This window comes from Aquarana catesbeiana, linkage group LG03 (genome assembly GCF_042186555.1).
Source record: "Aquarana catesbeiana isolate 2022-GZ linkage group LG03, ASM4218655v1, whole genome shotgun sequence".
Taxonomy (NCBI): Eukaryota; Metazoa; Chordata; class Amphibia; order Anura; family Ranidae; genus Aquarana; species Aquarana catesbeiana.
In genome coordinates, this window is record NC_133326.1 from 151,443,824 (window position 1) to 151,467,127 (window position 23,304).

Below are 23,304 nucleotides of genomic sequence, written 5' to 3' on the forward strand. Positions count from 1 at the left end.
AGCCCGGTTCTGGACCGCACCCTCACATCTGCCCCCACAGCAAGTGCCTTGCTATAAAGCAGACACCGAAGAGGAGGAGTGGACAGCACTAGTGGGGGACCCCAGAAAAAGAGGTTTAGTGTTGCTCTGTGCAATATGATTGCACAGAGCAAGTAAGTATAACTATTTTATTAGTTTAATAAAAAGTATACTTTACAACTGTTTTAAGTAGGGAAACCCTAGCAACTCTGTCAGCTTTTTATTGTTTGTTTCCTTGCTGCAGATTAACCCTCACTTTCCCTTTGGTAAAATGTTGCCACCAAAACATAAAGGGAAAATCAATCTGAGCCCCAAGTAGCAATAAAACGTGACAGTAGTTCTATCCTTTCCCCATTTTGTTCACAACTAAAGAAAACGTTTTGGGTTTGGATCTACTTTTTTATTCGGTCCAGGAGCTAGAACTGAAATCTGGCTTTATGTTGCAGAGTTGCAATAAAATTCTACCTTTCTTCAATGACTGGGCTTGTACACTGCCCTTACTGTGCACACAGCACTAATAATGTTTTCAGTAAATGTTTACATTCTTTCGAGTCCTGATTAGAATTAGCCTGCCTATGTAACGCCCCTTGTTACCATAAACGTACAATTGTAATATTAATGTGATACCTATGTAATCATGTGTATAAAAACCTTCAATTGCGTCATAATAAAGCAGAACAGTTATTTAGAAAGATGCTGAGCGTATCTTTTGTGTCTTTTCCCTACTGCAGTAGTTATTATTAATTTGGAACCACTAATCAATATGAGGACAGGAGTTGCCTATCATCAATTTAACCGAGTCAAAACTAAATACGGGTATAACATAGTGCAACATTAGAGTTCACCTTTAAAAACAAAGAGCAAATCAAGTATGCTACAGTATGGTTCAACCATAAAGTATTGTGCCAATTTGTTCCAAGTTATCCCCCTATTTAGGAAGGAAGGAGGAACATAGAGGTGTAGAGTAGATGCTTATAAAGATAAGGAATCAACATTCAGGTATGGCATTTGGGGATAAGCATGGAGGGAAAGGGGGGAGGATAACGTATATGTATTTTGTTTGTGTATTTAGCTGTTTGCCTGATGATCTGATTTTAAACCCACTTTATTTTTATAAAAGGGACAAAAGAAATGGGGTGTTGCTGCATAGAGTGGGTTCAGTGAAATAGGGGGAAGTCAATGAAATGTATTTATTTAAACTATACATGTATTTATGCAAATATATGCTATATTTTCTTATATTTTATTCTCCCTACTGTACATTCAAGAATCATTTACATGTGGCACAGATTGATGTACATACACATTTTTGCAAGAAGCATTCACAGTGCATGTAGCATAGACTTCAATATATTTGGAGGGAATCTATCACTCAAACATTTGGAAGGCAGGGCTGAATGACATCCTGTCATTTCTGCCAGAGTACATTGTAGTTTATAATAATAATAAAAGCTCTCACCCGTGTAGGAACTCTTAGTTTTAACATTTGCCGCTGAAGATGACAAATAAAATGTCACTTCTTTGTCCAGTATTCCCATATAAAAAACTCTGCCCGGAAATCAACTATCAAAACTTATTTATGTCATTCAGTTCTTCTGCTTCCGAGGCGTAAAAGAATACACATTGCTTCCACCTTCGCTGCTGTCAGGGTAAAATTGATGTGTACCCTCCCTGTGTCAGGCCGAGGGTTAATTGTTAAAATAGTCTTAATAAGTGAAAGCGTTGGATGTTGAAACTTCTTTGCCGGAAGCCTTTTAGAAGAGTTTATGGTGCTTAAACAATTTAATGCCCTCTCCCAGAGTTTCCTAAAGTGCTTTTGTAAAAGTAAGGTTTTAATTTTTGTTTTCATTGAGTTAAGAAACATTAGCAAATCTACATTAATGGCGTTTCTAATTGAACAATTGGCATTCCTAATGGATTTAATTCTGCTGGCAGCTATTTCATTACTTAAATTACCCTCAATGCTTTGCTAATAATTTCCTTGTTTTTCTTGGTTTTAGTACAGTATCACTTCACATAGTTTTATTATTAAAAACATACGAATACATTTATATTCCCTAGCAAATGAGTACCCATTCTGGGCAGATGAGGGATTCTGATTATCAAAATTAAATATTTACGCAGCAAATTCAGTCATCAGTAGCCCTTTGTATTTTTCTAATCCTATTGTGATTGTGGTTTACCAGCCTTCAAGTGGATAGCAGCTCAGAAACATTGGGGTTTATTTACTAAAGCTGTAGAGTGCAAAATCAGACTCACTTCGGAATAAAAACCAATCGGCTTCTAACCTCAGCTTGTTCAATTAAGCTTGGGTAATAAAACTGGTGGTTGGTTTCTATGCAGAAGTGAGCCTGATTTTGCGCTCTCCAACTTTAGTAAATAAGCCCCAATGTTTCCTAGGTGAGTTTGATCTGAGGTATCTGATAGGGTTCTTCAGTGTATTTACTCGGTACGGTCATGTACCTCCTTACTCTGCTTGAAGGAACTTTGCAATGCAAAGGTTTCAGGAATAATTTCCATGTAAGCAATTTTCTTTATTAGTTAAGGAATCGTTTAGCTTCAAATCGCAGTTCTAAAAAATATCTGAATAGCACAGTTTTTTGTAAACTTTTTTTCTTACAAGTGCAGTTTCATAGACACACAAACAACCTTAGGCTGGAATTCATTATTAAGTTATTAACTATAACTTGAACTATGCTTAAAATGTCTCCTCCTGCTATCTATCCAGCCAAACCTGTGTAAAAAAAGATGTATATACTTACCTAGTTTTAGGCCTTTCCAGTCCAGCCATGTGATCTCTTCTGTATTGGTGAGCAGCAGCTGCAGGGGAGAAGAGGGAGTGCTCGACACCAGCTGGGAATTTCAACTGATGGTACTCCCTCCTCCTCTCAGCAGTCATCGCTCACTGACACAGGGGATCACATGCCTGGACCAGAGCGGACTAAAAATAGGTAAGTATGCACATCTTTTTCACACAGGTTAGGCAGAATAGGTAGAAGAAGGGTGGAGGGAACATCTTTAGGCATAGTTGATGTTAAGTTGGAATCGTACTTTACCAGCTTTTTAAAATCAGGGTGCCTTCAGGATTCTTCAGGGGTGCCTTGGCAAAATGTCTAAAAGTTGCCCAAAAATTTTATACCAGCCAGCGGGTGGATGAAGCTTGCTTTTTGGTTATAAAAAGCCACAGATTTTCATTGTGCTCTATTGCTTTTTTCCAGCCACCGGTGTCCTAACAACCAATAATGTCATCAGTTCATAAGGGGGACATTGGCACCTGCACACCATCATTTTTTGTCCTTCTCTGTCACTGAGGTCACATTAGCTGAGTGAGAAAGAGAAAGTGAGGGAGAACAGAAACATTGGAATACTAGTCAATATCAGTGCACAAAGGTGTACTTGCTTTGGAAGAATAAATCACCTCTAACGTTGGGTGTCCTACATGTGTGAATGTTGATGCATTATGTAAAACTATTAGTTTCGTTTTTTACATTTTAGAACAGGGTGCCTCAGAACTGTGCAGAATTTTAAAGGTTGCCTTGCCTGAAAAAAGATTTAGAAACACTGCTCTATATAATATACCTGTCTAATACCTATGTATTATAAGCAGCAACCTCAAAGTGTATCAATGGTAAAAATATAAAATCATATGTTCATTTCTACATTGTGTTTCAATTATTTCTAGCTGTTATTTACCTGCAGGATTTTGAAGTTTGTAAATGTACTTTGTGAAGATTCCCTCACATTTACTTCCCTGAATTCTGAAATGTATTCACTATGCCCTGTTGATAGGCACTGCTACCTCACCGAATTAAAAAAAAACAACTTTCTGAACTGCAGGGATGCTGAGTAGAGGCTTTTTAGAAGGTGGAGTCAGTACAGGAATCACTGCTTGTAGGCAGCAGGGTGCCAGGGGATATGCAGTCCTCAGACATTGAAAGAAAACATCAGAGGAGAAGCTGGGAAGCATGCAGGGAATCCAGGAAGTTGTGGAATTAACTGATGAGCAGACAGGCAGCCATCCCAATGTAATAGGAGATTTATCAAGTAATCTTACACTGGATTGTCAATATAGCTACTGTTTATTTATATTGTAATTATAATGCTGATGTTATGTAATGAAAGGGTATACACTCGATCTGCTCTAAACTAGTAAAGAAAACTGCTTTAAAATGGAACTCAAGTCCCTTTATGACGACCTGATACATATGCCGTGGCAAAAGAGTGGGCTTTAATGCCCGCATGCTGCACATGTACTCGCATCCATTTTCTATTCATCAACAGTACCAATACCACCATCACTTTGTTTCAAGTTTTTCACTCTATGCTCATTTCTTTTTTTATTAAATTTTTTTCATCATTGGATTCTCCATCCCCATGACTAAGCTCCGGGGGTGGAGCGAAATGCGTTGGTGGCATGGCCTGGCGGGAGCCCAGGGTGAGATTGTCCTTCCTACTATCGTACTACTCATGTGGATGTTCGGCATCTGTGATCCCTTCCCTCCTCTCTCTACTGGTCACAGGAGCTGGGATGAGCTCCACTCCCTTGCTGGCACTCCCACAGCAGCGGATGTATTCACGATCTACATTGCTCCCTGAACCAGCACATGAGCCTGAGAGGCACACTAATCCTCCTGGGCAGTTGATGTTCCTGTCCTGAGACAGATGTTTCCTAATACAGAGACCTAGCTGTGACAGACTGCTCCTGATCTCTGCTAATGATTGGTAGCTGACTGTACTGGCTCCCAATCATCTGGCCATTGTGACATTCACCATAGCCACGTGATTGGCCGCTCTTTTCAGTTTCCCCCTCCCTTTGCATTCAGGAATTTTTTTAAGGCACTTAAAAGTTGCACTTAGGGAGGGTCTTTATTGCAGAAGAGACCTACAATGGAAGTGCACTTGCCCACAATTTTAGTAGCTGCTGAATTTAAGAATTGCTTAAAAAAAATAAAATAAAGAAACCTATGCAAATTGTGTTATGTATGTTGTGGTAAAGTGGAGTTCAGTATAAAATAACATTTCCCATAAGGTTTAGACCCTTTGTAGTTGGTTAATAACATAGTATGATATACAGTCATTCTCAAAAGTTTGCATACCCTGGCAGAAATTATGAAATTTTGGCATTAATATTGAAAATATGATTGATCATGCCAAAAAATTGTCTTTCATTTAAGGATAGCAATTACATGAAGCCATTTATTATCACATAGTTTTTCGGATCCTTTTTAAATCATAATGATGACAAAAACCACCCAAATGACCCTGATCAAAAGTCTACATGTTTGAAATGTTTGGTTAAAATGGCAATTAAAGGTTAATTTCCCACATTTGTGGTTTTTAAATCACAAGTAGTGTCTAAATAGTCAATGAGTTTGTTAGCTCTCACGTGGATGCACTAAGCAGGCTAGACACTGAGCGATGAGGAGGTAGAAAAGAACAGTCAAAAGACTTAAGTAACAAGGTAATTAAACTTTACAAAGATGCAAAAGGATATAAAAAGATAAAAGGTATTATACACAGACACTACTTGTGATTTAAAAAGCCACAAATGTGGGAAATTAACCTTTTAATTGCCATTTTAACCCCTGTGTGCCACCTTCTGTGTCTGTACCAAGGCCAAACATTTCAGGGTATGTAAACTTTTGATAAGGGTCATTTGGGTGATTTCTGTCATCATTATGATTTAAAAAGGATCCAAAAAATTATATGATAATAAATGGCTTCATGTGATTGCTATCCTTAAATAAAAGACAGTTTTTTGGCATGATCAGTCTTTTCAATATTAATGCTAAAATTTCACAATTTCTGCCAGGGTATGCAAACTTTTGAGCACAACTGTATGTATTTCCTCTAGCATTTATAGCCAGATATTTTATTCTCTCTGTCATCTGAAAATATGAGTCTTTGAAACAATATCACAAGAAGACAGTTTCCATCCATTATTTATCAGCTAGTAAATAAGCCTTGCTGATGATATTGTTATCCTGAATATAGTCCTCTTGGACGTCTTTACAACCCATTTCTAAATAAGAATTCCTTCTATGTGAGCTCCCTAATATTGTCTTGTTTGTGTATGTGTGTCTGTGTTTTTATATACACACACAAGAATTTGACTTATGTTCTTCTCTACTCAATGTAGCCTTGTAAGACATGTTTGTAAAAAATAAATTACTGTGTGGAAGTGAATAAAAAATGTATATATATATTGCTCAGCATAAATGAGTACACCCAACAGATTTGTCAGAAAACCTTTACTTTCCTTGCAGAATCAACATTTTCTATGGGACATTATACTTCAAAATACTCCCACAAATGCGGGTCATTGACAGCAACCAAGATTTAGTAATTTGCAAACACAAAAAAGTATTGTTCCTAACAAATTCATTCAAGACCATGTTGCAAAAATAAATACACCCCAATGAAAGTTTTAGGAGCAAAGCTAAATTTTAGACAACAAAATCTGAATTTAAAAGAATTCAACTACAGGTGAGTCTAATTATTTATTAAACAGGTGTCCAGCAGACAGTTGATTATAAGGCTGGGTTCACACTGGTGTGACACGACAGCCGTCCTACTTTGGATCCGACTTTGCCCTGCGACATGAAGCCGGCATGTGTCCGACTTTCAATGAACGGGGATCCGACTTGGATCCCCGCCAATGCCGGCACTGTGTTTGGTATGAATCTTTAGGGGGGAACTCCGCGCCAAATTTTAAATAAAAAACCGGCATGGGTTCCCCCTCCAGAGGCATACCAGGCCCTTGGGTCTGGTATGGACCTTGAGGGGAACCCCCTACGCCGAAAAAACGGCGTGGGGGGTCGCCCCCAATCCATACCAGACCCTTATCCGAGCACGCAGCCCGGCCGGACAGGAATGGGGGTGGGGACGAGCGAGCGCCCCCCCCCTCCTGAACCGTACCAGGCCGCATGCCCTCAACATGGGGGGTGGTGCCTTGGGGGAGGGGGCGCGCTGCGGCTCCCCCACCCCAAAGCACCTTGTCCCCATGTTGATGAGGACAAGGGCCTCTTCCCGACAACCCTGGCCGTTGGTTGTCGGGGTCTGCGGGCGGGGGGCTTATCGGAATCCGGGAGCCCCCTTTAATAAGGGAGCCCCCAGATCCCGGCCCCCCACCCTATGTGAATGAGTATGGGGTACAGCGTACCCCTACCCATTCACCTAGGAAAAAAGTGTCAATTTAAAAAAAAACCACTACACAGATTTTTAAAGCATTTTATTAGACAGCTCCGGGGGTCTTCTTCCGACTTCGGTGGTCTCTCCGGTTCTTCTCCACGCTCTCCGGATCTTCTGCCGGGCTCCTCCGCTCTCTTCTGCTCTTTTGCCGCTCTTTTGCTAAAGCGGAGGAGCCTGGTCTTCAATCTTCTGCCTTCTGCCCTCTTCTCCTGATGTTGACACGACGCTCTCTGGAGCTAGAATGCTCTCTGTGCGCTCTGCTCTGACTTATATAGGCGGTGACCCCGCCCCCTTATGCCGTCACAGTCCCTGGGCATGCTGGGACTGTGACGTTTTAGGGGGCGTGGTCATCACCCGATGACCACGCCCCCTTATGCCGTCACAGTCCCAGCATGCCCAGGGACTGTGACGGCATAAGGGGGCGGGGTCACCGCCTATATAAGTCAGAGCAGAGCGCACAGAGAGCATTCTAGCCCCAGAGAGCGTCGTGTCAACATCAGGAGAAGAGGGCAGAAGGCAGAAGGCAGAAGATTGAAGACCAGGCTCCTCCGCTTTAGCAAAAGAGCGGCAAAAGAGCAGAAGAGAGCGGAGGAGCCCGGCAGAAGATCCGGAGAGCGTGGAGAAGAACCGGAGAGACCCCCGAAGTCGGAAGAAGACCCCCGGAGCTGTCTAATAAAATGCTTTAAAAATCTGTGTAGTGGTTTTTTTTAAATTGACACTTTTTTCCTAGGTGAATGGGTAGGGGTACGCTGTACCCCATACTCATTCACATAGGGTGGGGGGCCGGGATCTGGGGGCTCCCTTATTAAAGGGGGCTCCCGGATTCCGATAAGCCCCCCGCCCGCAGACCCCGACAACCAACGGCCAGGGTTGTCGGGAAGAGGCCCTTGTCCTCATCAACATGGGGACAAGGTGCTTTGGGGTGGGGGGGCCGCAGCGCGCCCCCCTCCCCCAAGGCAACAACCCCCCATGTTGAGGGCATGCAGCCTGGTACGGTTCAGGAGGGGGGGGGCGCTCGCTCGTCCCCACCCCCATTCCTGTCCGGCCGGGCTGCGTGCTCGGATAAGGGTCTGGTATGGATTGGGGGGACCCCCCACGCCGCTTTTTCGGCGTAGGGGGTTCCCCTCAAGTTCCATACCAGACCCAAGGGCCTGGTATGCTCTTGGAGGGGGAACCCATGCCAGATTTTTATCTAAAATTTGGCGCGGAGTTCCCCCTCAAGATGATCTGAGCACAAGTCGCGTGCCGAAGTCGGATCATGCGAGACGGCAATCCGACTTTGATCCGACTTCAATGATAGTCAATAGGATGAAGTAGGATCAAAGTCGGACCAAAGTAGTACAGGGAGCATTTCTAAAGTCGGAACGACTTGTGTCGGACCAGTTAGGACGGCTCCCATAGGGAAACATTAAATTTCACACGTCATACGACATGAGCTCCCAATGTCGGAGCGTTTGTCGGACCAGTGTGAACCCAGCCTTAAAGGGTGTTACTTAACAAAGCAAACAAACTTCCCACAAAGAGAAATGTCACAAGGCCTGCAAAAGAAAATAATTTCTTTACACATGAAAGGTGAAGGCTACAAGAAGATCAGCAAAGCTTTACTTATCATTCAGAATACTGTAGCAAAAGTGATACAAAAATTTAACACTGATGGAACTGCAACCACAGAGACATCCAAGCCGTTCACGGAAGTTAACACCTCGACAGGAGCGTATTCTGATCGGAAGGGTTAAAGAAAATCACCATGCAAGTTTACTGTAGTTAGCTAAAGAAGTATAAAGCCAAACCAGGGTGATTGCTTATAGTGGCACAATACAGCATACACTGCAGAGGAATGGCATGCATGGGTGTCATCCAGGAAGGAAGCCTCTCCTAAAGCCCATGCACAAAAAAGCCCGCCTAGAATTTGCCAGGGCCCATGCTTAAAAAGAAGACTACTGGGACTCTGGAGTGGTGAGACCAAGATAAATGTTTTTGGAACTGATGGCTTCAAACCTGTATGGTGTTGCAAAGGTGAGGAGTACAAAGAAAAATGCATGATGTCTTTAGTAAAACATGGTGGTGGCAATGTCCTTCTGTGGGGCTGTATGAGTGCTGCTGGTATTGGGGAGCTGCATTTCATTATTGGTATGATGAATTCACAGATGTACTGCTCTATATTGAAAGAGAAGATGCTACAGTCACCCCATGGTTGTCATACACTTTTCCAACATAATAGTAGTTAGCTAAACAAATGTTCGATAAAACTCAGTTTGGTCAAAAATTTTGAAATAGTTCTTGTGTTTTATTGAGATATTGATCAAAATCTTCAGAAGGGTGTACTTATTTATGCTGAGCACTGTGTATGTGTGTGTGTATATGTGTATATGTATATATATATATATATGTATGTGTGTGTATATATGTGTATGTATATATATATATAGATATATCTCATAAGCTGAACCAAATTGCTTTTCCATTGCTCACCATGAACAGTCTAAAACTAGATGCAATGTGCAGAAGACAAGTATTTTTTTTTTTTTAAATGATGTTTGAAGGTGGTGGCTGGGCGGGACCCTGGTACATTGCCTTCTCTCCAATAAGTGTACAAATGATGTGGCGATTGTTCTAGAAACAATGAATATATATAGATGGACAGCTATATCTCCGAATGTATGACACCATATATTTTACGTAAATCTGTATGTGAGTGGAAATGGTTAGAATCAGAAGAGAGTAACCAGACAGCCTTGTCCACCTCATGCAGAGATAGTAGAGATGATTTCATCTATCTGTATAATTTCCACAGGCTATGTTGGCCGAGAGATATGTTTCTATTTTTCAAAAACTTATGGAATGTATACTGTATATCTCTGTCTGAAAATTTCAATAAACATTATTGGAAAGAAAAAATGATGTTTGATATATTCTCAAAGTAGAACAAAAGTGAAAACTTTTTTTTTGACATTCAGGATAGAGTAAGGAAAGGTTTGCCATCTCTGTCAGCATTTGAAGATTTCCCCTCTATTTCTGTTCTGATGACCATTTAAAATTTGGCATTTTCTTTCTCTTCAGTACTTAGGGAGATTCACCCGTGGTACCCATTATCACTAACAGACCACAATAAAAACCTGGTATTTCTAATCGCTCTACATGAAGTATACATTTTGGTATGCTTTAGGTTGTTCCAGAGTTCAAAACCCCTTGAAGTGGAAATAAGTGTGTTGGTTTGGTTTTTCCCTTTCAGTCAACATTGCCATCTTCCTAGACGCTTTGGCCACTTTTGGTATCTTCATCCTTCATCAACAGGTTGGCCTGTGCTAATACAAATCCCATGCATGCATGATAGAGTTGCACCTTCCTAGTATTAGATATCACTTTTTGGCAACTAGTAAACCACACTGCACTGGACACATGCAGCAGGCATTGTTATAGGAAAAAAGACTGCTTGCAAAAAGAATAAGGCTGGATTCACATCATTGTGAATTGGATGCGGGATTCACCGCATCCAATTTGCAAAAGCAGGAGATTTTGACTGGTTCTCTATGGAGCCGGTTCTCACATCTCCGCAGCGGGTCTGGTGCGATTTTCACTTTTGGTCCATTTCAAGTCCAAATTCAGCCCAAAATTCTGTCCGAAATCGGACCTGAAACGGTGAACCAGGACACACCGGACCCCTGCTGTGAGCCGCATGCGGCTCATGTGTGAACTGAGCCTTAGAAGGGTTTTTCTGGGCATAAGAGACATACAAAGTCTCTTCTACAGAAAGACAGGGCTAGAAAATTATTTTTCATTGTGAAGTTACCTTTTAGGTATAAGCTTGTGTTTGAGGACTTTATATTAGAGGTCTTTTTTATTTTTTTTTTGCTAAAATGTTTCTTCACTAAGAATAAAATGACTAAACCACAGTAGTAAACCCATATCCATAAGGTAATGTCAAGTTTTGAAGCTAATGCCTACCACAAACTCTTTTTATTCAGCAATGTTAAACATCAATTACTTTGTTACCAAAAAACATTTCTTTTGTTTTTGAAATTTTATTTTGTGACAGGTTTTTAAGCGATACTGACTATTGTTTTTTGTGCAGATTTTGCTCACTGAATATCTTGACATGAAGAACACCAAGACGTCATCAGAACCATCAGCCCAACTCAGCTATGCTAGCACTGGCAGAGAGTTTGCAGCTTTTTTTGCTAAAAAGAAACCCCAGAGGCCTAAGAATTCTCTTTTCAAGTACGTGTGATTGTGCTTTCCCAAATTTATATACAGTAATATGCTTAATTTAAAGTGTATATAAACCTTAAATTGACTCTAAACTTTATAGTTATTCTTCAAAAATAATCCATACTTATCCGCTACCTACTTGCCATGCATCTATTTTCATGAAATACAGTGAGTCCTCTACTTATGAACAAGTTCCGTGTCAGGAGCTCGTTCGTAAGTCCAACTTGTTCAAAAGTCCAACAAAGATCAGCGCATGTAGACAATGGCAGCGAGTGCTAATCAGTGTGTTCTGACCAGGGGAGTCTCCCTGTCAGAAAACAAAGACCCAGCGAGGGAGACGGCTGCACCAACATTGCTTGTATTAGTATGGCGATCTTTTTATTCTCATAGCCCACTGGGTTGAATGAAAAAAAAAAAAAACTTGGTGTTTGTACCCAGCTTTACATGACTGGACATGCAAACACATGTTTGCATCTTTGAACGTTTGCAAGTTGAGCATTCGTAGGTAGATGACATACTGTAATTTCTTACTGTGTTTTTCTGTTTCTTTGTAAGGTCAGCCCAAAGCTCTGCTTTCTCCCTCTCTTCTGTGTTTGGAATGAGCAGTGAACACTAGTTGCTGTCATGTTCACTGCTGTATGCACACTACAGATGCCATAGTCCATAGTCCCTAGCGAGTAAGGGACGATGGCTACGTTCCTATACATATTTAGTGGTACTATAGGAAAAAAAATGAATTTTGGTGATTAGGAGGAGGTTGAGAGCCATGAAGGTTTAGGCATATATATTAAATAGATTTATTTTTTTTAAACCAAGGTCTAGTTTCACTTTAACAGTAAATGTCATCTTGTAGTTGCCTCCTTATGGACTGTCCAATATACCATTGAAAGTGTTTTGTTAAATCTTTAAAAAAAAAATGGTTGATCTTGTCAAAAATTCAGAGCTGCTTTTTGCCCTGTATACATTTTCTGTGTTGTCTTAAGGAGCCTAATTAGTGCTCCCAGTTTTTACTTTGGGACTACAGATTAATTATTGTTTGTTACAGGGGTCCCGAGCAGGGCTGACACCACTTAATCCACAAAAAATGCTGTGTGTTGTCAGCCTGCAACAGGACAGGAGTGTATTTCTGGCCGATCAGCAGATTTTTTTTCTTGTATTTGCAGTGTCTATAAAGGGATGAAATATGGTGAAATATGTATGTATTGCAGAGATGTACTGCGTTTGTTTGTTTTTCTTTTGCCTTGACATACACTTTAAGTCAGCAACAGATCACATTTTTAAAGTGTATTTCTATTTTTACAGTCAAATTTAAGAAACCTACACTATGTTTAGGTACTCCTATTCATACAGCATACATTAAAAATAATTCTTAAAACAATATTTCTAGTTGTTTCTTTGGAGCAGATTTATGCATCAAACTCAATGGGAAGCTTTTGTTCCTTTGAAAAGATGGCAATGTGATAATAAGGGACAGACGTAGGGGCATTTTTTTGGGGTGCATTAACATAAATTGTAGAACCCTGAGATATTAAACTCTGTCAGGACAGACCATATTCAAGTCTTGTTTACAACTGTTAAGGAGATTTGCCAGCATAGTACAGGCAGGGTTAATTATGCTAAACATTACTCAGCAACTCCTTCCTTAAAATGGAAGATAAACCTAAGTCTTCTTGAAAAATAGGATTTTTATAACAGCTTACCTGTAAAATAATTTTCTTGGAGTACATCACGGGACACAGAGCCACAGTAATAACTGTATGGGTTATATGGCACCTTCAGGTGGTGGACACTGGCACACCCTAAACAGGAAGTTCAATTTCCCATATAACCCCTCCCTTTACCGGGAGTACCTCAGTTTTGTAGCAAAGCAATACATGTGTAACCAGAAAGAGGGGCGGGACCTCTGTGTCCCGTGATGTACTCCAAGAAAAGGATTTTACAGGTAAGCTGTTATAAAAATCCTATTTTCTTTATCATAGATCACGGGACACAGAGCCACAGTAATAACTGTATGGGATGTCCCAGAGCAGTGCCACCTGAGGAGAGGGGAAACAAACAAAAGTAGGGTGCAATCAGACCTGAGGACCTATACTGACTTATACCAAATCCATGTGGCAATAGTGGATTTTGATGCTGCCTGTCCTTTCTTAGGACCTTCAGGCAACACAAACCATCATCTGTTTTTCCAATCTGAGCAGTCGCCTTCAAATAGATCTTGACTGCTCTCACTACATCCAAAGAATGTAGTGACTTTTCTTCTTCTTAGAACAAGGTTCTGGAAAAAATGAAGGTAAAACAATATCCTGGTTTGGGTGAAAACCTGAAACCACCTTTGGCAGAAAGCTAGGATGAGGACGCAATACTACTCTATCCTTGTGAACGATTAAATATGGCTCTTTACAAGAAAGAGCCGCCAACTCTGATACCTTTCTTGCAGAATAAATGGCTACCAGAAAAACTAGCTTCCTTGTCAAAAGGACCAAAGGAATATGTTGTATCGGCTCAAAAGGCTGTTTCTGTAATGCCGACAGAACTGAATTCAAGTCCCAGGGGTTCAGGGGTGCCCTAAGTGGTGGATTAAGCCGCGTTACCCCCTGTATAAAGCTTCGGATCAAAGAATGCGAAGCAAGCAGACGCTGAAACAATACTGATAAGGCCGAGACCTGGCCCTTGATAGTACTCAAGGCCAGTTTAATTTCTAGCCCCATTTGCAGAAAGGCAAGAATTCTACCAATGACATACTTCCTAGGATGCCAACCCCTGGATTCACACCAAGAAACATATGCCTTCCAGACTCTATAATAAACAATTCTGGAAGCTGGCTTCCTTTCATTAATCAAGGTAGGTATTACTGAGCCTGAAATCCCACGATTCCTTAGAATGTGGGTTTCAATAGCCAAACCATTACATTTAGCGTTTGTAAAGTAGAATGAAACACTGGTCCCTGCGATAGCAGGTCTGGATGTGGTGGTAGGGGCCATGGGGCATTTCAAGATCTTCTGGGCCACAAGAACTACCGACTTCCTTTCTTGCTTGATCCTGCAAAGAATTCGAGATAGCAGCAGAATAGGAGAGAATGTATAAATCAGTGAGAACTGATCCCACGGGGTCACCAATGCATCTGTTCCGCATGTGAGTGGATCCCTTGTTTTTGACACAAAGTTGTCAACTTTGTTGTTGAACCTGGACGCAAACAGATCTACATCCGGGATCCCCCATCTTTGGCATATAGCCAGGAAGATGTCGGGGTGAAGGTACCATTCCCCCGGGAACAACTGCTGGCGACTTAAGTAGTCTGCCTGTCAGTTCTCTACCCCTGGAATGAAGATTGCCGAAATACACGGCACATGTTTTTCTGCCCAGGTTAGGATATGGTTTACCTCTCCTTGGGCTACCTGACTTCTGGTGCCCCCCTTGGTGATTGATATAAGCCACTGCTGTGGCGTTGTCAGATTGAATCCTGACAGGAGAATTCTGCGACCTGAATGTCCAGGCCCTTAGTGCTAGACGTGCCGCCCGAATTTCTAGAATGTTGATGGGCAAGGTCCTTTGAGTTCTGGACCATTCTTCCACGATTGCTTCCCAACCTGTAAGGCTGGCATCTGTTGTTAGCACCTTCCAGGTAACCGGTAAGAAGGATTTCCCCTTCTGCAGATTCTCGGATATCCTCCACCAACTGAGGCTCTGGAGCCCTTTTGGCGACAAACGCATTGGAAATTCTAGTGCCTGAATCTTCTTGTTCCAGGCCGATAGGATACTGTTTTGCAGCAGTCTCAAATGAAACTGAGCATAGGGAACTGCTTCAAATGAAGCCACCATCTTCCCCAACAACCTCATACAAAGGCGAATGGAAGGACCCTTCTTTGCCCTGACCCCTTGGACCAGCTCCTTTATGCCGCTGATCTTTGCCTGGGGTAAAAACACCTTCTTCTGGGCTGTATCTATGACCAGACCCAAGTACTCTAATCTTCTTACTGGCTTTAAAGAAGATTTCTCTAGGTTGATGACCCAACCTAGGTATTCCAGGTAGTTGACTGTGGTGACCACGTTTTGGTCCAATCGGCTATCGACCGGTCTATTAAGAGCGTGTCGTCCAGGTATGCTATTATTGTTATACCTTGAGTCCTTAACCTGGCCAGGGGAAGGGCCAGCAGTAGCTAGACCTAAAGGCAAGGCTACAAACTGAAAATGAAGTCCTTCTACTTCGAAATGCAGATACTTCTGGTGAGCGGGAAAAATAGGTACATGAAGGTATGCATCCTTGACGTTGATTGATGCCAGAAGCTCTCCCCCTTGTAGGATGGAAACTACTGATCGGATTGATTCCATGCGAAAAGAGCGAATCTTCAGTGATTGATTTAACTCTTTCAGATCTAGAATGGGCCTGGCATCCCTATTTGGTTTTGGTAACGTAAAAAGGTTTGAATAAAACCCTGACCCCTTCTCTTCCACAGGAACCACCATGATGACCTTTTGCGACAAAAGTCGGTCTAGTGCTAGAAAGAGAGACTTCTTTTTCTCTGGATCTTTGGGGACTTTTGACCTGAGGAAGCGAGGAGACAGGAACTCTCGGAAATTTAATTTGTAACCTAGAGCTATTGCGGAGGCCTCCCATCTGTCTTGAAATTCTTCCTGCCAGACCTTTGAGAACTGCAGAAGTCTTCCCCCCACTCGAAGGAGTGGGGGGGCCCCTTCATAAAGAGGCTTTAGCTTTCTGTCTTGCGGGTTTCCTCCCCCAGGATTTCTTTTGTCCCTTGGGTTGACCCTGAAGTTTACCTCTTGAACCTGACGGTGGAGGCTATCGTGACTGCCTAAAGGGTGATGCCCCTGGCACTGGAGAAAGAGCCCATTTAAATGAGGGACGTTTACTCTTTTTCTTAACTTGCAAAAGGGTACTTTTCCCACTTGATTTTTTTTTGGATATGTTTGTCCAAATCCTCCCCAAACAGCTTTAGACCGCGAAAAGGAAAACCAGGGAGAAAATGTTTTTTAACAGGAATTCCAATTTTTTATCAGTTGGACAAGTCAAACTTTTATTCACAGAGGATATAGCAGCATCAATTGCTGGTATACTCCACATCTTGGTGAATTTTTCCTCCATAGGATAAAGTGTTGAAAACTTCTTAGGCGGAAAAAAGTGCTTATCTGGGTGATTCCGAATACATAAGCTTTTCAAGTAATGAATGCACAGGAAAAGCACGCAAGGCTTGCGGGGGCTTTAGTGAACCCAAACAGGAAGTGGGCTCTTCAACCGACTCCGTTAAGGGTAGCTTAAATATGGCGCGGACCATTTTAGTAAGAGAATGCACCAGCAACTTCTCAGCATGTGAAGCTGAAGAAGATCCTTCCCCACTTGATTCCTCGGAAGAGGAATCGTCAGCCTGTTTACGGTCCCCTGAGGGGGATTCATCTTCCCCCTCCCACAGTTCCTCTGTTTGGGGATCATGGGTGATAGAAGGGGACCTAATGCGTTTTCTTCCACTCTGTGAAGACGTGATTAAAGCCACTAATCTTTCCTCTAAGCCACTCATAGCTGAGGAGAAAACCTGCTCAATTATATAGACAGGGGCTGAAGTGTCGGAAGCAATTTCAGCCCCTAATGACCCTGATGGCTCACTCTGACCAGCCTCCTTAGTACGGGATGGTGTTGCAGAGGGAGGATCCTTAGGATCTGAGGGCGACCCCTTAGTGTCCTTGGTCTTTGCGGCATTTGACCCACCTCCTCTGGTCATAGTGCCGAGCACAAATGCAGAGGTACCACCAAAAAAATGCACCCACTGCTGAGCAATAGTCCAGCAACTGCCGCTGCTATTAAGCTCAGCCTGATGCTTTAAAGTAAATGTGCCTGGGAATGCCTGTGTCACCCACTCGCATGCCACTCGTCCACTCTGCGTCCCTCCTAGCTATATGCACCTGAAAAAAAGGTGCATTTTATAGTTATGCAGCCCGTGTTGTGGACGCTAATTCGCGCCAATGCCGCTAAGCCCCGCCGCCCTTCCTCCGATCACCCATCGCACCCCCCCATATCTATTTTGAGTGTTTTCCTGCACGAGCGAGCTCCGATCCTGCCCGGACCACATGAAGGAGGGCTGGGGGAGGAGGAGAGCCATAATGGCTGCGGGAGCGGCGTGGCATACCGCCGTCTGCTGCCATGCTCCTACTGCCTGGAGGAAAGCTATCCAGGTGGGGGGACATTCCCAGGAGGGAAAAACCTCCCTTTCCAATGACCTGGAGCCTGGGCCGGAGGAAGCGTGCAGCTTGTACACAGAGCGAGACAGACAAGCATGGAACAGGTACGTGCTCTTGACAGCCCCCAGTGGTGACTATAGGCATAGCAACATTTACTTTAAAGGAGAACAACCCACAAGAATTAGAAAAATTCCTTAGGAATCTCCCTTAACTTATCCAGCTGCAGAGTTCTGTGGTAACAGACCCAATCTTTACCTCTCACAGTGGGCTCCGTTTATAAAACTTTCAGGGACTGTGGCCCCCTTTTTTATCGAGAGATCCACAGCCCTGGGCCTGTAAAAAGCACCCCGCCAGGAATATGGCTGAAAAAAACAAATACTGGATCCCTGGGTCCAGCTCTCTAAAAAGAGAAGCGTTACAGGCAAAACCTCATTTCTTCGGACACAAGGCCCGGGTACCATTCAATTCGGTCTGGAAAAGACACTTTGAATGGATCCGGTTGCTGCTTGCCCCAGTAAGGAATATTCCATTGGAACTCAGCACAGCACATCTTTACTCGTGACCAACACCTAAGACACTGGCGAAAAAACTGAGGTACTCCCAGTAAGTGGAGGAGTTATATGGGGAATTGAACTTCCTCTTTAGGGTGTGCCAGTGTCCACCACCAGAAGGTGCCATATAACCCATACAGTTATTACTGTGGCTCTGTGTCCCGTGATGTACGATAAAGAAATGTTCCCTAACCCCACCTCTTACCCATCATGCCTAACCTGTATAAAAAAGATGTGTTTACTTGCCTATTGTTAATCTGCATCGATCTGGTCGCATGATCCCAAAGCTCTGGCTCAGGGAGCTTTCCACAATGTCACGGTGTGTTAGTGGAGAGGTATAACGTTTTTTTGGCTATACTTCTCCTATGAATCGCAGGCGTGCAGAGAGTTTTGCACTCGTGTGACCTGTTTTCAGCTGACAGCAGGCTTCACTTCTGTGGCTTACATCACAGAGGCCGCCCAGGCTCTGGAAAGATCCCAACCATATGATCAGGATCCACCCAGAAGCCTGGATCAACACCTGGCTCAGGCTCCTAGCAATCCACTGAGAGCCTGCGCCAGCCCCTCTCACCCCTTCCACAGCCCAGCGCTCCAGTGAGTGCTGGAGAGAAGAGTAGAGAGTCGCTGATTGCCAGTCACGGGTCTCTGCTCAGAGTGGAGGGGGAGAACTGAGTGATCAGCAGTGTTCTCACTGCAGAGCTGGAGGGGGACATCGATCCACCTAGGTGAGTATAAATGTTTGTTTTTTTTTTTTTGTATAAAGCCATATTAATAAAAAAATAAAAAAAACACTTGAAAAAAATATTTAAAAATTGTTGCTTAACTTTTGTAAGTTATGTTCTGTTAATGGGATCATTTAACAAATATAAAATGTTTAACATATTGGGCTGCAAAATCGGAAATGCACTTTTTGGTACAAGCACATGGCTGTCTGCGGCCATACAGGGTAAATTTAGGGCATATTTCCCTGCAGATGTTGTGTACAGCTGTCCCATTGACATGGATGGTTGTATATGGGTGTACATAAAATACTGAACACAGACAGTGTATTCTGCGTACAGCTATTTTTAACAGTGGGATGGCTGTTCACAGAACCTCGAGGGAAATGCATCCAAATTTTAGGTTGTTTGGTAACAGAGGACTGTGTGTATGTATTTTACCTTTCCGGACCTCACATATATATAAGCGTTGTGTCTACTTTATAATCTGCTGTTTAAACCCCACTCCTTCTCTACCCAAAATGTGCAATCTTAGCTGACAAAACAGCACTGTTAGTGATATTTAAATGCCATTGTTTGCTAAGTTGTTTTTTAATTGAAGGGTTCATAATTGGGGGCATTCTCTGTCAACATTGACAAAGCAAAAGGCTGTTTAGATTAGGCATTAGGTATATAACCTTGCTGATTAAGAGCAAAGTGACCACATCTGTGTAAAGCCCACACCCTGATTTCTTTATACCTGCCCCTCCAGCGCTGCTCCCCTACTTATTCTTTAGTTGCATCCGCTGCTAGAATACCCATTGTCATCTAATGTCGAAGCCCAGAGGACAGTCCTTGGACCTAGCAGCTTGGAAGGAGGTCACATGTTCCCCCTATATCTGGAAGCACTTTGCAGTAGTTTGAAATTTGCAGCCACAGAAGGGGGTGGTGGGGGGGAAGGCAGGAGAGGTAAGTAAAAGGTGACCATACAGTGGACTTTATTCAGACACAGTTACTTTGCCCTGAATGAAATTTATTTACAAGGCACGTACACTATCCATGATTCAGAGTTTTCATAATTTCTTTACACATGTTAAAAGAGAAGTATAGGTTTCACAAAAAAAAAACCAAATATACTCACCTAGGTGAATGTAAGCATCAGTTGCCCGCCAGCTCTAAGACCTAAGAATTAAATGATCAAACACCACTGATAGCTCAGCTCTCGGTCTTCGGGCTACAGAGAGCTGGCGACTGTCATCTACAGGCCCTCTGTTGTGCCCTTCCAGCGCTCACTGGAGTTCTGAGCTTGTGAAGGGGGTGGGAGTGACTGGCTCAGGCTCTCAGGGATCTTTTCAGAGCCTGGGGCAGCCCTGTGACGTCAGCTAACAGCAGGTCACAGGAGTGTAGAACGAACTGTACTCCATAAGAAAAGTACAGCCAAACAAGCTTTGGCTATGTTTCTCCCTTAAATTTGTAAATAACAAAAACTAAAATATGGTCGGTGGATAAAGGCAATGTAATTTTATTATTTTTTATGACGTCTTCAGAATAGATGGTGGTATTCAAAATGTTGTGCAATGTTAATAAAACTTCTGCAGAAAACAATTTTAACTTTAAATATTCTTGCAAATGTAGGTTCACAGTTGCTATTGGCTGAATCTAAACACTTGCTAAAAAATCTAGGTAGAGGAAAAACAGACATTGCATGCACAAAAGACTTCAAATTCTCTTAAAAGAATTCTGCAGGGAAGAATAGAAAAAAGCAAGCATAGAAAGCCTATATTCGCTGGCCACAATAAACAATTAGGGTCCATTTACACCATGTGCTGGCATGCATTGATTATCAAATGCCAATGCATATATACACCCCTTACATTTTTGTAAATATTTTATTATATATTTTCATGTGACAACACTGAAGAAATTACACTTTGCTACAATGTAAAATGTAAAGTAGTATAAATGTAAAGTAGTGAGTGTACAGCTTGTAACAGTAAATTTGCTGTCACCTCAAAATAACTCAACACACAGCCATTAATGTCTAAACTGCCCGCAAGAAATTGGGCCCAAAGTGTCAATGTTTTGTGTTGCCACCATTATTTTCCAGCACTGCCTTAACCCTCTTGGGAATAGAGTTCACTTTTATGAGATACTGTACATTGTAAAAGCAATATATTTCAAGGAACAGTTTACACAAGTGCTGAAGAAAAGTTGAACAGACCTTACTTTGCACTTAAATGTAGCAGTCAAAACAGTCAGTTGAAGTCTACTTTACAAATAAAGCTTGGGTTTTAAAAAAATAAAATAAATATGTGTACACCAGCACATGTTAAAACTCAGTGCATCACGCAAACGCATGTCAATGCATATGCTTTTATGTGAGCTCAACTCACATAGTACAGTTTTAAATGGACCCTTAAAGGAGTTGTAAAGGCAGAAGGTTTTTTTATCTTAATGCATTCTATGCATTAACATAAAAAACCACCTGTGTGTAGCAGCCTCCCCTTAGCCCCCCTAATACTTACCTGAGACCCATCTCTCTCCGGCGATGTCCACGAGTGTCTAATACGTCCCGGACACTCCTCCTGATTGGCTGAGACAAAGCAGTGGCGCCATTACATCCAGTGAAGTCAATGAAAGTCAGTCAGCCAATCAAGAGAGAGAGAGGCCTAGTCGGGGCTCCGCATCTGAATGGATACACGGAGCTCTGACTCGGCTCGGGTGCCCCCATAGGAAGCTGCTGGCTGAGCAGGAGGGAGGGGCCAGGAGCAGCATCTGGACTGCTCTGTGCAAAACCAACTGCACAGAGGAGGTAAGTATAACATGTTTTTTTTTTAAATAACAGACTTTACAATCACTTTAAATTGCATATCCAGCAAAAAGTTATTTACCAGTTACTAATATAACCAAAAAACCTGCTTTCTGAAACTCAGATTCTGACTGCTTTGCTTTGTAACCTCCACTTTTGATGCTATCAACTTCCTTTGCTATATTATCTTATTACATGAATGTAGCATTGTACCTTCAAAGAGAACCATAAGGCTACATTCACACCATCAATTAGGGCTGGTGCAAATTGTAGCGTCAGTTCCTTCTGCGGCTCTCAGTGGGTAGGTGCTGCCTCTGTCCCCATTCATTTTAATGACAGATTGCCCGTGGCTGCAGCTATTCACCCCTCTGCAAAGCCATCAATTACCTGCGGTGATCGCTGCTGGATTCACTTTGTGTGGCCACAAGATGGAGATAGAGAGATGCTGACTTGTCCTTCCAGAAAACTCAGACACAAAACACACTGAAAAAAAGGGGAGTGGCAGGAAGTACTGACAGGAGACTGAAGAGAGGGAAGGCTGAGGTGATTGAAGAGAACTACACAGGCTTCCACACAGCACTACATAGCTAGCGACACCTGCTAGCCACACTTTTCCTGAGACTACTGCATTAGCGCTGACAGGAGGCTGAGGGAAGCCAGGAACAGTGACAGCTACAGGCTCCCTGCTCAGCAACCCAGTACCGCCCAGCAGACACAACTCACACCGCTTCAAGGATCGCAATATCCACCCAGGTGTCCAGTCAGCTGCTGTCTCGTCGCCTTGTCAGTTTAACTACCAGCCATCCTGATCGGCTGACTAAAGGCGATCCGGTGCCTTACAACATTGCCAGGAGCCTGAGCCAACATTGGGAATCTCCGTTGTGTCATCACACAGAGGATTGGTGAGTGGGTGTAAACCCAAGCATCCTTCTTAACACAGTACAGACACTGCATGTAGACACACATTCCCCTTTCTAGTGTCAGAAGATGATTGTTTGGAGCTGGCACTACTTAACCTCCCTGGCGGTATGATTATTTCGGATTTTAGGTGCTGAAAGCGGTACAATTATTTTGCATGGAAGTTTGGCGTTTTATATTGTAGGTCTGTAATTCTTAACAATACCGCACTTAAATCTGTCCAAACAAGAGTCTAGTAGATATTCCGGGTATGATAAAGTTTGAAACACAAAAACATAAATTATAATATAATAAATAAAAATAAATAATTAAAAAATAAATGAAATAAAATAAATTTCCCCACGATTCGCTATCGCTCAATTCTGCAAGTGTTCTAATTTACTATCGCTGTTTTCTAGCTGGTCTAAAGCCACTTTTGATGTAAAGGGACACTTTTTGGTTGCTATGGACAATCTCCAGTTTCCAGGCAGAAAGAACAGTATATATAACATAAAACTGCATGCAGGGCATAGGACAAAGCACTGGGGACAAAAGGGATGTGAAATAATTTCATACAGTACTGTAATCTGTAAGATTACAGTACTGTATGTGTTATGTTTATACAATTTTTTGAATTTGCCGCCAGGCTCCGCCCCCGTGCGTCGCGCCGCTTGCAGGGAACGGAGCCTGGCACGGAGAGGCTTCGGAGGACGACGGAGCCCGCAGACACAGCGGGGGACAT

The 23,304-nt window shown here is 42.6% G+C and overlaps 1 protein-coding gene across 2 annotated transcripts in view; it reads left to right on the forward strand.

The window, feature by feature from the left end:
* The window catches only part of EXOC4 (exocyst complex component 4), an 813,215-nt gene that overhangs the window by 212,475 nt on the left and 577,436 nt on the right, over nucleotides 1-23,304 (forward strand). For both annotated transcript variants that reach the window (XM_073619419.1, XM_073619420.1), the window contains exon 8: nucleotides 11,282-11,427. In XM_073619419.1, coding sequence (XP_073475520.1) covers nucleotides 11,282-11,427 — 146 coding nt within the window. The remainder of the gene's footprint in view (nucleotides 1-11,281; nucleotides 11,428-23,304) is intronic.